Source organism: Phymastichus coffea, unplaced genomic scaffold (genome assembly GCF_024137745.1).
Source record: "Phymastichus coffea isolate CEN01 unplaced genomic scaffold, Cenicafe_Pcof_1.1 PCOF00097, whole genome shotgun sequence".
Classification (NCBI taxonomy): domain Eukaryota; kingdom Metazoa; phylum Arthropoda; class Insecta; order Hymenoptera; family Eulophidae; genus Phymastichus; species Phymastichus coffea.
In genome coordinates this window covers 769,926-790,702 of record NW_026706908.1, presented here as the reverse complement: position 1 = coordinate 790,702, position 20,777 = coordinate 769,926, and the positions used below count along the sequence as shown (strand labels likewise).

At 38.1% G+C, this 20,777-nt stretch overlaps 1 protein-coding gene across 7 annotated transcripts in view; it reads left to right on the top strand.

The window, feature by feature from the left end:
- Positions 1-20,777, top strand: part of LOC131669817 (nuclear factor 1 X-type) — a 60,506-nt gene that overhangs the window by 3,447 nt on the left and 36,282 nt on the right. For 5 of the 7 annotated variants that reach the window (XM_058944979.1, XM_058944973.1, XM_058944975.1 and 2 more), the window contains exon 2: positions 10,093-10,248. In XM_058944979.1, coding sequence (XP_058800962.1) covers positions 10,093-10,248 — 156 coding nt within the window. Of the gene's footprint in view, positions 1-4,535; positions 4,616-5,997; positions 6,375-10,092; positions 10,249-20,777 lie in introns of those variants that run through there. The other 2 variants (XM_058944978.1, XM_058944976.1) reach the window with 2 other exon arrangements.

The window sequence follows — 20,777 nt, the reverse complement described above, 5'->3', positions numbered from 1 at the left end:
GTTCATTGAATTCGTAACTGTTGATTTAACAACTTATATAGAACTTTAGTTTTAGATATTCAAAGAAACAAAAATGAATATACTTTTACTCATGTCAGTACATCTTAGCCGTCGTAAATTTCATAATCAGTAGATGTATGATGTACAGCCAGACGCTCAAACTATAGAAAGATACCGAATCACCTACCACTACAAAAGCTTTAACAGAATCATTATCAATTATTAATCGATATTTTGTCAACGAGGTCCTATAAAAAGCTTTTCTTAATTTGCTAAACGTAACCACGCACTTAGTAAGATTATCACCGGTGAAAAGGCGCCACGAAATTGCACTCTGCCGAGATTCCGTGTGTCCCGCCAGCACGAGAGTTTGGCTATCGATCGGCTTTTACGCCAGTGGCCGTCCTCTCTCTTTTCGCCGACTGCGACCCTTTCTCTCTCTCTCTCTCTCTCTCTTTCTCTTTCTCTGTCTGTGTGTCTCTCTCTCTCTCTCTTCGCAAGAGATGTACATGTGTACTTACGCTCTATTTCTCTTTTCTACGTTATCGCCCTGTCGCAGGGTTCTGAATCTTTTTTCTCTTCCTTTCTCTCTCTCTCTCTCTCCCCCTCCCTCTCTATCTTCCTCTCTGCTGGGAATTTACAGTTTTGTGATGATAAAGCTTCGATTAGCGCTTGGATAATTCAATTGTCGAGTGCAAGAGCACTTTTCGAGTGTGCGCCGATATCATTTTCCCTCTCTCTCTCTCTCTCTCTCTCTCTCTCTCTCTCTCTTTCTCTGTCGACATCGTCGCCTCGCAGTCGCGAGCGTTTTCTCTCCTCACGAGCGCTGCGGCACATGCACGCGGCGGACGCGGCGCCGCGACGCCCGCGCTCGCGTACGGAAACACACCGCGAATTGCTTTTCGCGCAACTCCCTCAGTGCTTGATTTTTTTTTTTCGTGCGACGGCGATGCTGCTGTATACTTGATTATTATTTTTCTTTTTTTTTTATTGTTGAAATTGATGTGAGGTTGGTAAGCAGTTTGCAGAAAAAAAGGATTTAAAGTAGAATTTCATTTGCTTTACTTTGAAATATTGCAATAACTGCTCTGACATTTTAGACTACAGACATCTTTTATCACTTTCGAATAAGATAAATCGAAGAAGATTTATTTCTAGTTAAAAATAGATATAATATATAATTTTGTAAATATCACGGCTTTACGTTTATGCCATAAAATTATTTGTGATTGCATCAAACATTTGACTGCTTATAACATTTTTTCTGGATATTTTTATCCGAACAATTAAAAAAATTAATAAGTGGACAGATGTTCTTGTTTAAAAATATCATTGTAAGTTAATATTTTAAACTAATAATCAATACTCTTGCTTTACATGTTCAGTTAACATTGATGGATAAATCTGACGATTGTTGTTAAAAATAGCGCTAATAGTTCACGGTATATATTGTTTCATATTGTATATCGACAAAAATGTAATATACGCTTGGCTTTTAGGCCTTGAAAGGGATAATACAAAACGTCACCGAAAAGTTGGCCAATTTTTCAGATTAATAATTCAACTCGAAAGGATCTGAAGAGGGAAAATGTTTACTTGATTACCCGAAAAACTTCATATTTAAACTATATCGAAAATTAAGTCGTATATTATCTCTAGCAGAAATTATCTGAACCAAACTATGCAATCTTCGAATAAGTTGGAACAACACAAGTTGATGTATAAATGCTTTTAACAAAACAACATAATTACCGTATTCGCGGAAAGTATAACAATATGTTAAACAAACACGAATCTTACAGTACCGCACTGTACGCAATCAAGATACCAATAAAACTCGTGACCTGAACATAAAAAGTAAAGACTCGATGCACTCTAACGTAATTACAAATATACTTAACTCTTAGTCATATATAACAATACCAGTCGACTATCTTTCGCGAAATAGCACACATAAGCAGACTCACACGCGCGCACGCGAGTGGCTCACAAACAAATAAATTGCACGACGATTGCAATCGGCCCGAAAAATCCGCATTCGGCGCGAGCGCAGGCGGGCGATACACGCGCTCTCTTGTTGCAGATTTTATTTGGACGCCGTTCAAGAGATGTAAAAGCGTTACCTTGAGCGCGCGCCTCCTAAGCATTGATTTTATTTTTTTTTTTCTTTCCGTTTCTGTTGCGGTAGGAGATACACGACAACGGCGACGACGTTTCTTTATTTGCCGATCGCGACCCTACAACTTTCTCGGGCGTCCGTTTGTTTTGCAATGTGGATTTGTGCGTCGCTGCAAGCGACACCTCTGCTCGCGCTTTCCGTTTGGCGGTTTTCTGCGGGTTGCAATTGATTAAAGCTTTTTCGTAATTTCGGATGACTTTGTCGTCATTGCAACTCAGCTCTTTTCAACTTACGTTGTGTACGCGTGAATTCGCTAATCTTGTATATTATTCAATGTAAAGTCAAAATTTATGTGAAATCTGTATAGATTGAACATTTATCTCTAGATGGAAAGAGAAAAAGAGTAATTTTACCATTTAAATGTTTGTACGAGAGAGTTGCACTTTCTGAAAGTATGTATCGCGTACTACAGATTACAAAATCGATACTCGCATTATGCCCTCCGAATTTCAAATTATCGAGTTCATCCAAGAGGGAGAGAGAATTCAAAGTCATACTTAGACTGCACTCAGTTTTCGATTAGCGAGTATGCAATTGACACACGCAAGGGAATCATTTATAATGCCCCAAATGTATAACCGTATATTTTAAGACCTTTATATGATTTTCAAATCCTCAAGTATTCGCGAGAACATTGATCCTATATAACGTTGTTCGACATTGAATGTCGAGTGCGAAGTTTTCGTTAAATTCCGAGACTCAAGTTCCCGCTGTGCTCGAATATGAATAATTGGCATAAGTAGTTTACGAATTCCCGAAAACTTCTAAAATATTTCCATACTTATAGACATTTGAATTTCACTTTAAAAACAGAAGTTTTCAGCGCAAAACTTTCGAATAGACTACTATGTCGATTGCGTTGCGGATGAATTTCGATCTGACGCGTGTTCAAAGAGCATTAATACGACTCCTTCAAAACGAAGCAAAGTTCGTCATTTTTAAACCTGATCATACATTTCAATCAATTCTTATATCGAAGGGTATTAGAGCGTGAACGGAAGAAAGGATGCAATCAATCCATCCAGGGCACACGTCGGAAAATTTTCTAAAAATAAAAGCGCGAGAAAAGAATAGTTAATCCGTAGTGTCTACAGGATGTGATTTGAATTCGTTAAAGAAGGACGGACGGCTGATTTTATTATTCCCCTTGAGAGATTTGAGAAAACGAGGAGAGAATCGGCGAGCGACGAGAGAGAAAGAGAGAGAGAGAGAGAGCGCAACGGCCTCCCTTGGGACATCCTTATTATTGACCGGTCGGCTCCCCGAATAGAATTTTATTTACGAAACACCTGCACTGTACAGGCACTGTGCTCAGGTTTTTTCACCAATTTTCACTCCTGATGAAGTTAAATTGTACATACCTTTTACTTTTTCCTTCTTAGGGGTTAGCGACTTTTAGTGGGTCATAAATGTTTCTTTTTTTTTACTTTGGATTTTTAGATAACTTATTGTTTATCTAGTTTGTGTGTGTATTTATTTTTTTTCTTGCGAAAACTTTGAAATGAATTTAATTTTAATAGAACAGACAATACTGAATCGATAATTATTCTGTACAGACGAATTATATTATATTTATTGTAAGCCCATGGAAAGTTATGTAAAGTTCAACTTTGAAATAACAGTTTTGGCTTAGATTTATATTAAAAAAGGGATGCATTTTTTTATGATTATCGAAATGTAGTTTTTTTTTAATTTGATTAGGGTGTAATAATCGTTCTGTCACAATTCTGAATATTGTACAATAATTTTTGATATAAAATTATTTCGCCTACTAATTTCTTAATTGTATTCAAAGAAAAATCTTAATATGTACGATAATTGGTTATCATTAATATATAAAAAAGTATCTACTTCTACATTTTCTCCATCAACAACTTCCTTTCACTAACTATTTGTTCAACAACAACAACAATAACCCGCAAGCTCATCCCGCCAATAAAAAGATGAAGAAAAGAACACCTAAACTCAAAAATAGCATCTCTACAAAACCACAGTACCGTAGTAAAACCATTTCGGCAACAAAACAATTCCCATCGAAGAAAAACACAAAAAAAGCTCACGCCTCAAAGAAGAAAAACGAAAAGTCTCGAGCGGCAGCAGTAGCGTGATGTGTCTCTCTGTCTGTATTAGTGCACACACGCTCGCGTATTTATACGCGAGAGCGAACGAGAGAGAGAGAGAAAGAGAGAGGGCAAAGCTAGTAAGCTAGGACAGAGGCTATTAATAACCGTTTGGGGTACTCTCTCTCTTTCTCTCTCTCTTTCTCTCTCTCTCTCGCTCTCTCTCTCTCTCTCTCTCTCTCTGTACCTGGCTGCGGCGCTCATACCGGCAAAACTCTCAGTCTCTCAGTGTCGTTGCCGCGCTGAGCTTGCGCGCGCTTTTTACATCCGCGAGTTGTGACCACTTCTGTATTTTTACATTTTCTTTAACACACAAGTGCGTTTTATTTTTTATTTTCTCTCTCACTCTCTCTCTCTCTCTCTCTCTCTCTCTCTCTTTCTCTCTCTTTCTTAAGTGTGTGTATATGTGATGATATTTAACTTTTAGTGAAATTGCCTAGACGAGCCATCACTATCGTCGTTTTTTTTTTTTAATTTTATTTCATCCGACCGAAATAAACCGACCGAAGAAATTCCACAGGCGCAAGCAAAGTGCATTCAGCGATTGTTACAGTGCGACCTATTAATAACGTTTGCTTGTTTATTTCATTTATTTATTTCTTTCGCCTCTAATGGAATTGCCGACGATGATGATGCTAATGACGAAAACAATCACGGTTACAATTTAAAAGCGCGCGCTTGCGCGCAAGGAGGTTTTATATAGTCGCGGAAGATGCGCGCGCGGTAATAGAGGAAGAGAAGGTCGCCGATGTCTCGAGGACGCGACGCGCACACACACGCGTTGTTTATTTAAAGATTATTCGGGGTGGGAAATTTTTCGCCTCGCTTATGTCGAATCTTTCGTTGGCAATTTATTAGGCAAACTTGATTTATTAGTTTAGAATGTGAGTTGACGAGAAAAGTCTTGCGTTTTGTTGTTAACGGATGAAATTTAATTTGAAAATACTTTATTTATTTTGTTACACGAATTATTAAGTGTTTGGCGAGAGTTTGCTCTTATATACTGACAATATATATCATTGTAAGTCCAAAAATATTTGGAACTGTTCTTTTTTTTAACTCATGAGTAACGTATATTGTTTCGGGAAGCTTACACTAGATGCGCCGTCGATAACATAGCTTACAAAAAATAAAATGTTACTGTAGTTGAAAATATCATTGACTGGATCGTCTTCTTAAATATTACAGCATAATGTCAAGAAAATAACACTTTAAGGCAGTTGTTTATACTTTTCTACTTAATCAATCATCGACAAAATATACCATTTCATCTTCTCAATGGAGCAACAACAAAATCACGGAAATACTTAACAAACTTCCAAAACGTTGTGATCCAAACAAATCGCCCAACCATTAATCGCAGAATCAACCCTAGAAAAAACACCATCCATCCCTCGATTTGTCTTCGTTTTTTTTTCGCAACGCCTTTTTTCTTCTTCTCTCTTCTTCCGCGCGCGCATACGCAAGAGAGTCGTTTCTCGGCCTCGCTAGAAATAAATGCTCGCGAGAGAGGCGAACGGCCAGCTCGAGGCAAACTAGCCCAAGCTGTTGTGTGAACGATTGAGTTTTGGTGATTGTTGAAACGGAAAGCGAGAGAGTGGAAGAAATAAATTACGAGAAGGTTCAAGTTTGGATTTTGGACTGTATTGTCAGTCCGAAAGTCATTTTCAAAGTTTTGCATAATTTTGTCGAAAGCAGGTCTAAGAGAATTACATAACATAAGTCATAGAAAAAAATATCTTTTCATCGATCAGAAAGACAGATAGACGTAGAATCGCCATTTCAGTTGTGAATGCAACATCGAATAATCTGCAATAAAGTGAAGGAGCTAGTAGCGACGGACAGAAACTGTGTTAAGTGTGCAGTGTGCGCGAGCGCGAGTTTCGTGGACAGATGAGGAGACGGCCGAGGAGGTCTAAGCGAGGAAGCATCGACGACGAGGACTACCACCACCTGCTTGCCGACGCTACACTCTGACGGCCCACAAATCCCTCCGAAAACACGAGGAAACTTACTAAACACAAAAGCTATAGATTTAGAGAGCTGGGACAGAGAGAACGACACAAAGCTCGATGGTTCGTTAACTCTTCAATTTTGTTGATTTTTTGTGTGTATATAAATTTGTGGATAACAGTGATTTGGGTTGTGTAAGATAGTTGATTTAGAAATGATCCAAAACAGGTTGTCAAGGTTAAAGAATACGGGGAACGTGGCTTTGAATTTCAAGAAAAGTATACAAAATGTTCTTTAATGTGATTTTTCGTATTGCCATACAATAACTTCAATCCATTTTAGAGATTTTTTAGTCCATTACTTTACTTTATAGTATCTTCAACAAGTGAAATTCCTACAATACGTTTTCTATTTTTATATAATATTTTTAGAATTTGGGTATGATTTGAATTTTTCTTATTTATTTTTAAAAGCAATATATGAATTGTTAAATTCCTCATAATGAGAATAAAATGATTCGCTCATTTCAGAATATAATAAAATATTAGCTCTATTCATCTTTTATGAAAATCATTATAATTATTCAAAAAATTCTAATTCTTATGATTGTAGTGTACAAATTTAATCTGGTCTTAGCATCAGTTATATTTTATATAAATCGAATTACCACAATTTTGCGAAATGAAATCGACAAATTATTGTAGTTTAAAATCAGATAAAATAATAACTGTATGAACTTCAGTAGAATATTACGCGGTTTGGTCAGACAGTCAAAATCATAATTGCAATTTATGAAATACCATAGCTTTATTAATATTTTTGACGTTGATTGAGTTTATGAATCTTGATATATAATTACTCCAATAAACACTAATTTAAGAAATTAAACATGTCAATAGTGTAAACTTTTTTTATCTGAAAATTACCGAAATTACTTTCAAATAATAAATCAATTCATACACGTTCAACATACTCAAATGCATTTTAAATCACAAAAGTTCTATAAAACTCATCATTTTCTTATAATGAACTTGACAGTGTTCATGCAAAAGTCAAATATTGAACGTGGTCGCTTTTAAAAGATAGTAGAGGGAGAAAAAAAGGTAAAAAAGGAAGATTTGATTTGAAGAACAGCTTTAGAAAAGCCTACTCCATTAACCATTTAAGCGAGAGAGAGAGAGAGAGAGAGAGAGAGAGAGAGAGAGAAAGCGAAGACGACGCGAGAAGGGATTTTTTTCGCCTTTTGGAAAAGCCTCTCAGGTGCAGAAGCTTCGGCGCACGTGCGCTTTATTTAGGTGGCACTTTTAGGAGACCACCGCCCGCGCTGCGCGTGTCGTTCGTGAAGCCGCGGTTACCTCAGTGACTGTGAATTAAGCCTTTATTTTTTTGCTTTCTCTTACCCGCGCGGTTAATAATTGTCTCTCTCTCCGGTTAATTTAAGCTCGAGATTTAATTTGTTCAAGAATAATTTTTTTATTTTTCGATCTTTTCATTTTCAAAATTTAACGCATTGATAATAAATACTTTGAAACAACTATATGTTCAGTATGATTATTTTATTTATTCAACGCCTGAAACGCACATGCGCGATAAAAAAATTACTTATATGCTCTACGCATTAATATCATAATTAATTCTTCTTAATATCATAATTAATTAATAATTAATTCTTAATTAATAATTAATTATCATCATATATTAATAATATCTCTACGCATTAATCGTGATTTCTTATGGTTCGTGAGAGGTCTCTGTAGATACAGCATCTACAGAGACCTCTCACGAACCATAAGAAATCACGATTAATGCGTAGAGATATTTCGTAAATCTCTGCATAAATAAAAAATGATCTTGGCCATTGAAGTGTTAATAACTTACTTATTTATTTTCTGTTGTGATCTTCAAAAATTTATGTTAAATGTATAGAAAACTGTTCTCAATTTTAAGAAAGATAAAGCCTATTCAAGAAAATTTTCGTCAAGAAATAAAACATTTAAAAATGTTTACAGTGCCAAATAATAAAAATCTATAAAAACTATAAAAATTATAATTGTTCTTTTAAATTGTATTAAATGCTATTACCTTGAAATAAATCAAATTATCCAAATAAATTCTTCATGAATTCATTTTCATCTAGATTTAGTATTAACTACTGACGTGTTCATCGAATTTAGTGGAACGCACAAAATTAATAAATGAAATAAAATGTTTACGTTGCATGATTTGCCATAAAGAACCAAAACGAAAAGAAACATTAGTCTGCTTTTTTATTAAATCGATCACGCACGAATTGGATATAGAACAATAAAAAGCCTGCGAGCAATTTGAAATATCACGATGATGAAGGGCCGCATAAATATCCTTTCCCGAAAATAGGCGGATATCGTAAGTGAGAGAGGAGTGAGCAAAAAAGGGGGTTAAACTCTCTCGGCCGGGGCTCCATGCATGTAGACTTGACCATTGATAAAAATCGTTTCCCTCCCCCACTACTATTCTCCTTCCGCGAACGCGCGACAAAAAGAGCGGCTTATCGACGTGATATAGTGAGCCTCTTTTTTTCCCCCCTGTGTTGAAACTCGCCACGCGATATCTTGATGTATTTTTGCGAAATTGCTATCTTTACGTCTCGACTTTGACAGATTTTCTGATAAAACAACAACCAATAGTTTAACGCTTTTTTCTTTAAGCTTTAATTTCGTTACGACAAAAATGTTTTAAATAAGCGCTCTTGTTTCTATACGTTTTAAGTGATCAGATAGATTCCTGATATTTTTGTCTTTTAAAAATCCAGGGTGATACGAGAAAACGACACGAGCAAAGTGTTGCGAAAGCCACTCGAAACGAAAGCCACCGGCAATATCACACCCTACGAAAAAAAAAATCTCGTTCGCAAAAAATTTCTCATCGACACTTGGTCATGTCTCCATCTCAGTGATGATATCGATCTGTTCTTAAAAAAAAATAAAAAAAAGTTGCCGACTGGAAATCCATAGACGAGAGAGCGACGCGATCGGCCAACGCTTTCTCGCGCGGGGCGGTTTGTGCTGCTCTGCTGCGCGTCGCGCACTCGAATACGGAAATATCCCTGCGGCCTGACTCTGCTATTTCGAGTCCCACTTCGAGACGCGCGCGACGCCGTTTCGTAATATCGTCGCCGACACTATGCTTGCTACGGTATACTATGTTCGTCGTAGTACCTTCTTTTTCTCTTCCTTGAACGTATAGTTTTTTTGGATGAGATTGTTTTGCTTGGCTGGCGTATTTCAAAGTCAGGTGCATATGTTTTTTTCTGAACGACACGTACCTTACTCTTTATGGTTGATATTCTTATGGATTTATCTGCGTCGAATTTTATTGAGTTCATTATGATTATCGTTATTGATTGTAATGTTCATTTTCAAGAACTATGAAACGTTAGACTATTCTGGAAACACGGAGATCGCGAAAGCATGTGACTCGTTACTCGAAGCTCCAACGAAATCTCACGAAACATTTCATCTATAAAAAAGAAAGAGAATAGAGAGCAAAAGAAGGAGGCAATCGTGAGAATGGATATTTTTTCCTCGTCGACGCTTTTTAATTTCCGCGTCATTTTTCCACTACCCACCTAACCATCCCCCTAGAGGAAAAGCTCGGGCGACTAAACGTTTTCCTCGGTCAGAAAGAGAGAAAGAGAGGGAGAGAGAAAGGAGAGTATATATGCTTGGAAAGCCATTGTTCAACGGTTCTAGAAAAATGAGTGTTAATGGCGAGCCCAGGAAAATGAAGTGGTTGCTGCTGCGCGCGAGAGCTTTTGATTTTTTTTGACTCTTCTTCGTCATTATTTGTCTTTCTTTGCAGGATGAGTTCCATCCATTCATTGAGGCTCTCCTACCATTCGTGAAGTCTTTCTCGTACACGTGGTTCAACCTACAGGCAGCGAAGAGGCGCTACTACAAGAAACACGAGAAACGGATGAGCCTCGAAGAGGAACGACAGTGCAAAGAAGAACTCCAGGTCAGTTTTCATTCGGTTCCCTTTTCATGCAGATCAGTCGATGGATTTTTATAATGTAAGAAATTTTATGGTTACTTTTAATTTCCGTCTAACTTTTTTTTCAAGAGTACTGATATTCGATGAAGAATTGAATTCTAAGTTTGAAGAAACAAATTTTTTATTACTACGTGATTTTTGTACTGTCAAATTCTAGTGTCTTAAAATTCTGATTTAACACTTGATTTTTATAATAGATGAAAAGGAGATCCTCAAATTTTTAATTCATTTGTTGCAGTTCAACAAAGAAATTTTTAATTATTATCCTTTTTTTTTGCTGATATTCAAAAGCAACTGATAAAGGTATTAACTGAAAATAAATTATTTGTTATCCGCTGAAAATTTATAAAAACACGCTATGTCGTCTTAAATAACATAGGTATTAGCTGTTAACAAACATTTTTTATACGTTAATTGATAATTAATGATTATTCTGATTAAATAAGCCTTCTTTTCTGATTTTTATGACTTACCTGTTTAACATATTGATAATATGAAATTTTTTCGATTATTTTATAAATTGAAAAACAAATCTATTATGGTGCATGGAAACTATAAAACCCCATACTGGCAAAGCATATGAATTTAATGTTTCCGGGGAGATTCATACTTTGATTGATGCAAACTAATCGTATATTATTTGTCGTACTGCTACCCACAGAGAAACTAGAAATTTGGTATAAAGAGAATCCATTAAGTTTCGTAATGAGAACCCAGCGAAAATTGTGTGCACGCAATTGAAAGTTACAGTGCACGAAGCGTTAAGGTATACACGCAGCATGCGCTCGAGCGCGAGAGAGAAATTTTGCTCTTAAGAGCAAAAAATAATGAGGTACGAGACTATTTTTGGCGGCAAACGACCTCGTGACGTCCTATCGCCTCAACAGTGGTTCTCGTTCTGATTTAAACTCTCGCTCGTGCGTTCGCGGCGTCGCGCTTAGTTCGTCGTTTCCCGAAGATTCATCAGCTGTCCCATTAACGCTCGACCATTAACGTTCGACCGGGTTCCGCTTCTTTTTTTTTCCTTCTCAAGAATGGGATTAATAAGCGTCCCTTCATTAAGGCATTCGGTTGGTCGGTGGCGCTTCGTTCGAATTCTTCAGAGTGGTCATCTTCAACTGGCGGAGACTCTTTCACAATTCAACGAGTGAAAATAACGCAAGGAAAATTTTGTCGTTTAAGGGGACGAAAAAGTTGATGAATTATATTTTCATGAACATTAAGATCTATATTTGAGGCAATTTAGCGCGATGTTTGTAGATAATATTTTCCGTCAAGAAATAACCTTCGAAAAGCAAGTCAATCTTCGCATAGAAAGACCTTGAAAATCTACCGAAATTTCCTCACCACTAAAAATAACAACTTTAGCCAGAATAATTACGCGTTTTACTAAATGATCCAAAACATTTCACTTCCAACAATCATCTCTAACTGGCTCGCAATAACACGGAGGGACCATGTGCTCGCAGGAGAAGGAAATATCAACAATGTCGCCTGTAGTCGCACGCGCATCCCTTTTGCCGTGCACGTCTTGCGCTCGACCCTCGGAAAATGCGCGTTAGTTATGCAGACAAGTGCCTCGCTGCCGCGTCGTCGTCGTCGTCGTCGTCGTCGGGCTCAATCGAGAAGAAGGAATAAAAAGCGAGTGAAAGGAACCTATCTCCCTCAAAGACGCGCACCAGAAGTCATTGACTTCCGGTTTCCGTCTGCGAATACGACCTGATCAATATTTTAATGCTGCAGTGTTTAGTACTTTCCAACTTTCCGTGCCTATATTTTTTTCCTTGCTCGTTAGACTTTTGCTTGGTGGATCGTTGCATGTAGAGTGCAGAGATCGTTTTTATTTTAGATGACTTAATAAATCTTTTGCTAAATTTGATTTTTCACGATTCTCTTTTGATGGATTTAGCAAATGTATTTTTCTCTGAGAGCATCGATTAGCCATTAGTAAGTCTGTTTTGGTTCGTCATTAGTGCTTTAAAAAAATGTCTATTTTTAAATATTTTGTTCAAGCCTAATAGTAGTTGTTTTATAAATCAATTCTAATTTCAGTTTTACAAGAGATCAACGCTAGTTGAAAAAACTTGTTTCCCGTGTACTTTTGCCTTACCTTTTTCCGATGTAGCACTAAAAAAATGTATAAAAAAGCAAATTTTTGAAAACTACCATTCTAAACGTTCTCGATAGCTCTTGAAATCAATTCATCAAACGGCGATTCCAATTCGGAAATCCTCCCCAACAATTCCTTACTGACAACAAGTGAAAAAAAAAAGTTCGATCCACAATTCTGCCCAATTCCTGTGCAGCTAGCAGCATGCAGCACGTTTTTTTCCTCGATTCCAGGCCGAGCGATTTTCTCTCCGTCGCGCTCGGGGGCCTATGAAATCCGTCAATCGTCGCGCATCCGAGCCGGAACCAGTGCGGCACTGTGTGATTTGCAGTCGTTCTTTGTTGAGATTTTTCTTTTTTTATTTATTTATTTATTTTTTTTTTTACTTTCGAGAGAGATTGATTTGTTTCTCGTTCACACACGTGAGTAGCGAACAATTTTTCGCTTCGAGAAATTTTTCAGCTAAGCAGAGCGCGAATGGCGATAAGCAAACTTTCGAATTGTTCGCTAAAGTCTTGGCATCGCTCTTGTGAAAAGTGTGCGTGTTGCTCTTTTTCTCTCGGAGAAAACTTCAACGCACGCGGAGCGAAATGCCGCAGTATGTGTGTATCGACGAATACACTTCGCGCTTCTCTCTTGCGCGGTGAGTTTATCGTTTTTTACTGGAGAGAACGTCCGCAACGATAAAATTTTTCGTTTTCTGAGAATATATTAGCTTTAATATTTTTCTTTCTGAAACTTTTCAAAATATCAGTTGAAGCCTATATGAAGTGATAGTACATTTTAATCAATATTTTTTATTTCAATGCGCGATTATCTTTTTTTTTTGTTTCACTGATTTTCGAGTCCATATACAGAGAGATGAACGTATCTTCAGTTTTCATTCGAGTTGATACTTTCGATATTTAAAAACTGACGATCTATTGTGCACTGTTGAGTAAATTGAATTACAAATTGTTTACTTTTGTTTCTTAAAACATTGAAAATAATGAAATTGGCAAAAAATATGATACTCACAGAATAGTTGTAAGTGAAGCTTTAAGAAGTTATCATCTCAAACTGTACGCCCAAGTAATCTAAGAATATAAATTCATAAGACTGCAAGAAAACTTTTTAAATTACGTGAAATAAACTTTGCAAGATAATACACTAAATCTCTATGCTCCTTAAATTATCAAAGCTAAGGAAGCACTCCACAAAAAAGACACGTAGAGATGCTCGTCTCTTCTCGAGTTATAGTGTAAAATCAGCATTTGTCTCAGAACGCAGAGAGAAACGTGAGCGTCGCTTGAAATTTTGCGGGGAAAAGGCCTCCTCCCTTAATTTCAAGACAGGCCGTGCGGATGATATCGACTACTTTAATTCCGGCGCACGACGACGAGAAATTGCGCGGGCGCGCAAGAGGCAAGAAAAATAGACGAGAACGTATAGAGAAAATAGGAGAATGCCATTCTTTCCCTTCCCCTCTAATTCCCCTTTTTTTTCCACTTTTGGTTTTTTTTTTTATTTTCGGTATGCGCTGTGCGCCGAAAGTTTCGCGAAATGTTTGCCAACCGCCGAGAAAAGCTGTTCGAATTGCGTGTGGGTTTTGTTGCTGCATTTCGACGGGCCTTACGAAAAATAAAATTTCCATCGCCTTTTGGTGCGCATACAAGGTAGCTTGTCGATTTTTGCTCGTTCGGGTGATTCCACGTAAACAATTGGGCACACATAGCTTGGAGAGTTGGCGAAAAGTGTATACCTTGTATAGCCAGTGGCCCGCAAAGGATTAACAAAGTTACGGCAGCCGCGCGCGGATAGTCTCGTGTCTCTCTGAATGCGCAGATAAGCAAATCCGAGCTTAATAAACACGTGATATCACGACAACTCCTTTCTAAAAAAAATTAAACTCTACGAATTTTCAGTGGGGAAGCTGGATAACTTTATGAGGTACTTTTACTTAGCTACAATCCTATGATCTTTTTTTCGTGAGCTTACGAACTCTTTTTCGTCGTTGTTTGAGCAGAAGAAGATAATGTCCGTTTATCGCTAATTAACTATAACATTTTATTTTTAAACGGAACAGTATATAGATAAAAAATTTTCAGGAAATAGACAATTTAATTAGCTAAAACACATGACTTATCGTGCAGATTTATGATACTTAATATTTTTATCTTCGGAGTTCTCTACTTTTATTGCTTGTTTGTGGTTTTTCTCCTAATAGTCATCTCTTCCTGTGCATTATGTGCATAATTTGAAAGTTTCACGTCAAAGTGTTTGAACTTGTTGGTTATCATAAAAAATGTGAATTTTAACTGATTAGCATGCAAAATTCTCTGTCTACACCTAAAAATTGTTAACATTCTAGTTGTAAACTGTTTTTGAAAATTTCTTTTATATTAAACGGTGGTGTTACAACTGAGTATTCAAAATCAACCAACGTTTGTAAAACTACAAATTTTAATAAACATCCTCATTTCCTACACTGCATATTTTACATTTCAATTTCAATTGATTGAATATTAATTATATGTTCCATTTTTCTACATACAAAGTAATATGACGTCGCTAACCAACTATTCTTCAGCAGCAATGTTTGAAATAATCTGTAGTGAGATAAATAGAATATAAAATCAATTATAATAAAAAGTTTTAATTATATTAAGTAAGAAAAATTGATCGATAAAATCGAAATAAGTAATATTCTTTACTGTAAACATATCACATTAAATGGATAACATTATGAAAACAAATTTGATTTTCGCATCCGTAAAGGGTACAGAATAATTAACATTAATAAATAAAAAATCTATTACAGTTTTCCGTGTCAATATTAATATACGAAAATTAATCTACGTCAAAAAACACAAAGGGTTCATCTGACAAATGTTATTTGAAAATAAGCGCAGTTTACTTTATTCGAACCAATTACCAAATTGCATATCCGTACTTGCCTAAATTTGTCATAACCAGGAGTGACACAATACCACCATGCTTCAGTAAACAAAGGTGAAAAACAAAACAAGAATAAAAGTGAAATCAGGCTCGAAAGGCTTGACCGTCAGCTCATCAGTATCGCATCGTTGTCCCTCTCTCTATTTGCGTACAAAGATACTAGCCGTTAGCACTGCCACACACGCACATACACCTCGGCGGGAGCTTCCGCGTACACATACATAGCTACATAGATAGGAACGAGACAGCAGCAGTAGCAGCAGCGCAGCGGCGGCGCGTCGGCGGCGCATATATACATGGCGGTGGCGTCGCGACGTCGGAGGCTGCGGCTACGCGGCGCCTACCGACCACCATCTATAATCTCTATGCGGATATCGATTTTGCGAGGGAGAGAGAGAGAGAGAGAGAGAGAGAGAGAGAGAGAGAGAGAGAGAGAGAGAGAGAGAGAGAGAGAGAGAGTTGCGCTGTATTTCCCTAAATTTATGCAAACTTGCGGACGACTACCACCACTGCCACCACTACCACCTGCGCAAGCCTCCCTATACATAGCCGGCCCCATTCATCTAACGAGAGCAGCGTCGAGGAGGAGCGTCGTCGTGCCTGTTATCGATGCTCGCAAGTAGCCAGGCAGCTCCCACGTGCAACATGCATTATATATATACACTGCTTGTAGTAGAGCTTGCGCACTTTCATTCGTGCTTTGATGTTGACATAGTTTTCTGACATATACACACGCGAGCAGTCGATAATCTCTGATGCTTGCTTTCTGATCGATCATTGAGTCTTTTCGGCACACGTGGCTGAGTGTTGTTTTTTGGAAGTTGTGCTAGGTCAATGACGTACGATAGCACATTTTGTTATTGCACTTTCTGAAAAATATCATCAACACGTCTTTTAGTTTGGAGGTTCATTTTACTATGATCAAACGAATTAGGGAGTTTTTCAAGTAAAGCACCGTGAAAAAAGTTATGATTGTTGTGCTGTTGATGACGTCTTGTATAAAATACATGAAATCAACAATTACAATTTTTATGATTTCACAATATTAATTTGTATTTACCAATAAAAATTCACGATTCAGTTTCCTGGATAGCAATAAAAAATTCAGCTACAAAGTACATCAGTAATTTTTCCGACTGAAACCCATCAACCGTTCGTAAACTTTAAAGTCACGTAGTGGAATAAACCAACAAAAAAATAGCGTAAAGATCAAGGGAAAGACAAAAAACATCGACGAGGAAACTCTCTCTCGCAAGCACCCACATATCCAAGCCTCTAAATTACGTTTCTCTCTCTCTCTCTCTCTTTCATTTTCTCAGGGAAGCTGCAGCGCAGAGAGCCGCACGAGTCGTCGGAGAAAACGCTCGCGAAAGTGCGCGGGATTATCGAGTTTCTCTCGCCGGTCACTACGTGTTTTGATTCACGATGCGCTCTCTCTCTCTCTCTCTCTCTCTCTCTCTCTCTCTCTCTCTCTCTCTTTTTTTTTGACTTTTCGCCCTGCGGTAACGTGTGTCTGGCTTCCATAGCGCGTGTGTATGTGTGCGCGCGTTTCGTCGAGGGTATTAAGATGGCCGAGCGCGCAAAAGTTTAGCTGCAGGGATGAGGTTTACTCCCTCTCTGCTTTTTTTTTGCCGAGGGAAGTTTGAGTAAATGCTCGCTTTAGGTATTTAACGGACCGTTTTGCTAAGGGTAGTTAGGAAAATAAGGCTGATTTTTCTTCCTGGAATGTTTTGGCCTTTTATCTATACGACTGTAAACCTTTTTCTGTACATGTGACATATCGCGCTGCAAATTCCTTACATGAATTACTTTCAAAGTTATTTAATATTCGAAACCGACTATTTAACATCTTTAAATTAATGACATTAGTGCTCAAGTTAATGAAACTTCACCATGAATTGAAAGATGTGGTCATTTTTCCTTCATTTTTCCATTCTTAGATATCATTGACATAATTTTTTTTATGGTTTGAGTTGACCACTAGGTGGAATGATTTTATACTCAAATACACAAGAAGTAACTCAATGTGTCAAATATTAGAGTTTTCCCATGTACATTTAATAATCAAATCAAACCATCTATGTGTAAAAATGATGTTTGGTTGGTATGGTTATCAGCCTCTTACACGGGCTAATTCTCTGATATTTCGATACATTAAGTAGCTTCAACTTTAAGAGAGTAAAGGAACTAATTGTCCAATACATAAACAAACATCAATGCTTATTAAGTCAAATTTAATAAAACGTTCTAACGGATCTTTTAAAATTGTTTTGCCAAGTGCAAAAGTAGCTGATTTCCTGTACATCTTTTTGTACGTTTACACACAAATTGTGAATCGGAAATGAATAATTGGTAACTCAATTATAACCTCGCCACGAAACATCAATCACGCAATGATCATGCAATAGAAAGACGCAGCAAAAATAGCAGTCGGCGGTGTGCACGCGAGGGCGAAAAAAACTTTTCTAATCTACAAAGTTACCGACAGTAAGATATGGGAGGTATAGCCCCCTCCGGTCAAACGGCATAATTCATCGGTTCCGCGATTCACCGAGGCATCGGCATTCCACAGCAAACACGAATTCGGAAGGACGCTAGCTCGCTGGCTGCCAGTAGCCAGCTATGAATCGCACGACATTTCAATCTCTGTGTCGTGTAGGATTTCGATTCAAATCGTTGAATCTATTCAATGTGAATCCTTTATTCTTCCATGCTTGAAAAACTAGGTTTTTCTTTTCAAAAATATGATTTCTTTGAGTTCTGCACGTGCATTTTATTGATTAGACAGAAAGGATTGCATCTTGTCTAACTTCTTTTACTACCTTATGTAAATTTTTCTAACTTCTAGAATCGACCACCAGGGTATAATTGATAACACTGCTGTTGCTTGAAACTTTCTATTATAAATCATCAATAGACGTTATTTGACAAATATTTAGTAACTTAGAAATTAGAAATAAAAACTATATATGGGTAGAGTTAGATCATAAAATATTATTTTTAAATGATTCTCAGTATTTTTGATTTCTATTACGCACTTAAATAGACCGATATCGATAAAATGAAGTCGATTATTATTTAATACTAATTGATAAAGTCGATTGCATAGATAAAAATTATTTATAAATCAAAATATGTACATAAAATCACAAAGTACTTCAATACTCAAACTATTTCCAAACCAGTCAATGAAATCAATCAGACGTCAGTGTCAGGATAGCGTCACAATAAAAAATAAACTTCCCATTGAAAATGGCGCGGCGAAAAGCTGTAACAGCATCCAACAGTTGTATACAACGTACATACGGTCATGTCATATCTGACAAACAAATGCATAAGGGTGCGCATGTGTATTCTCCCATTCTCCTCTGGAGAATGCCTGTTAACCCTCCTACCCCGGCAGCATCAGCAGCAGCGTATAGCCCCTACATCAAACCCAAGAAAGAGAGCATAAAGCAGAAAAGTCTCGTGGTCGCGCGAGGCAAAACAAAAACACATTGCACGAAGTCGCATGCACATGAGGCGGCGGCGGCGGTGGCGGCGGCGGCGGCGCGTCTCCCGCTGCGCAACGGAAATGACGAAGTTGCTCCGTGTGCCCTCCGCGAAGCTATAAAGCGCCGAAAAATAAGGGTACATCCGCAATACGAATCCCGCTGCTGCTGTCGCGCGATCTATGCTTCTTCTTCGCGGATAAATAAGGGCTTGGGTACTGTCTCCCGACGGCTCTCGTGACGCGTATGCTCCTTCTTCGGACTTATTGGGAGGAGGATCCTGGGATTCCCGCTTGACGGATCGCTGAGAATGCGAATTGCGGATTTGGCCGCGACCGCGCCGCGCCTTTTATTTGCCTTATTTATCGCCAAATTTGCGAATCGTTCAGCGTTTATCTCGCTAAGAGCCGCCGCGATCCCGCGAGAAAGGACGAACATCATCGTCGCAGTTGTCCACATGGCTCGAGGCACATCCACATCCAAAGCACATTGCCATCCTCGACAATGGCCGTAACGAGATTTACGAACTAGTTGCAGTAAGCAGAAAATATAAATAGAGCATACAAAAGTCGAAAGATTTGCTCTCTGCGCTCGCTCGCGCAAAACGACATCATCTCCATCATGAAAATAGGGCTTGCGAAGCTGTACAATCGCGTCTGCAAAGGAAGGCGACTACGCTCTCTCTCTCTCTCTCGGCACCCTCTCGAACGGCGCGCAGTATTTACAACGAACGGCTCTCGGAATTGCCTATAAAGAAATCCCGTTCTTGTCGCTTTTGTTCGCGTCATAACCTACAACTATGCGAATGCTCTCAGTGTTCTGTATATATGTGCAAGAGAAGGGATTGTCTTGTTTCGGGCTTGCTGCCAAATTAATAAATACATATATATATACACACACATTTACGCGCGCGTGCACACACACACACATACATGTATATATATATATATAATTCCCCGAAAGGAAATCCGTAAATTCCGGATTGACGCCGCCGCCCTCTAATGCGTATGCTCCTGCTAAGGAAACGGGATGAATAGTACCATGATGATACAGCGCGAAGTGACTCTTTGAATTATTGAGACGCTATGGAAAGGGGCAGGAAAGGATTTTTAATGATGTTTGCTGAAGAGCGACGATGTATGGAGTCTGATGGAATGCTTATTCTGTGTTTAATGATTGCCTATTAAGATTAATGATGTGATTATAGATTGATATATGTCTTAAAATTTATTGAAGTAACGGAAAAATTATATGCTTTGGTGTTGCAATGTCATTTGACGTCATTTTGCACAAATGATAATGGTGAGCGTTTCTTTACTAGTGAAAAGAGTTTGAGATCGAGTATTGATGAAAAGAAAGATGAGTGAGACTTGTTGGCTTTCTGGTTTTCAGTACGAGATTGATCTCTTGCGCACATCCGAATGCAATTCCAAAGACAAGCAATATCTGATATTAGTGAAGTATACGCAAAGGGTAACAACCTCTCGTACATGCTCTCAATAAATATCAATAAGTAGTCTATAGCTCGGTTAAAAGAAGGGAGAGACTAGCGAAGCAGAGAAACCACATCACTGAGTAAGGCACGAGATTCCATTTGTAAAAAGGCATAAACCCGCAGCCATTAAAAACCTCATCCGAATAGATAGATAGAGAGAGAGAGAGAGAGAAATGCTGCTTGTCGGGGTTGAGAGAAAGAAAAAGAGAAACACGATCAATCACGGGGGTACAAAATCAGCGTGCAGCTCCGACTCTCTTCTCATTTTATTGCCTCGTCGGAGGGAGGCTTTTCACCGCTATATAGCTCGCGCGAGCGGGAAGCTTTCAAAGGAGCCGCGTATATAATTCCAGAGAGATGCACCGCGCGAGTGAGGATTTACGTGGCGAAACGAGGCCTGCAGCAGCGGCGCGGACTGAATCGATCGGCGCATAGGCACAATCTTTTCTCCCTATCTCGT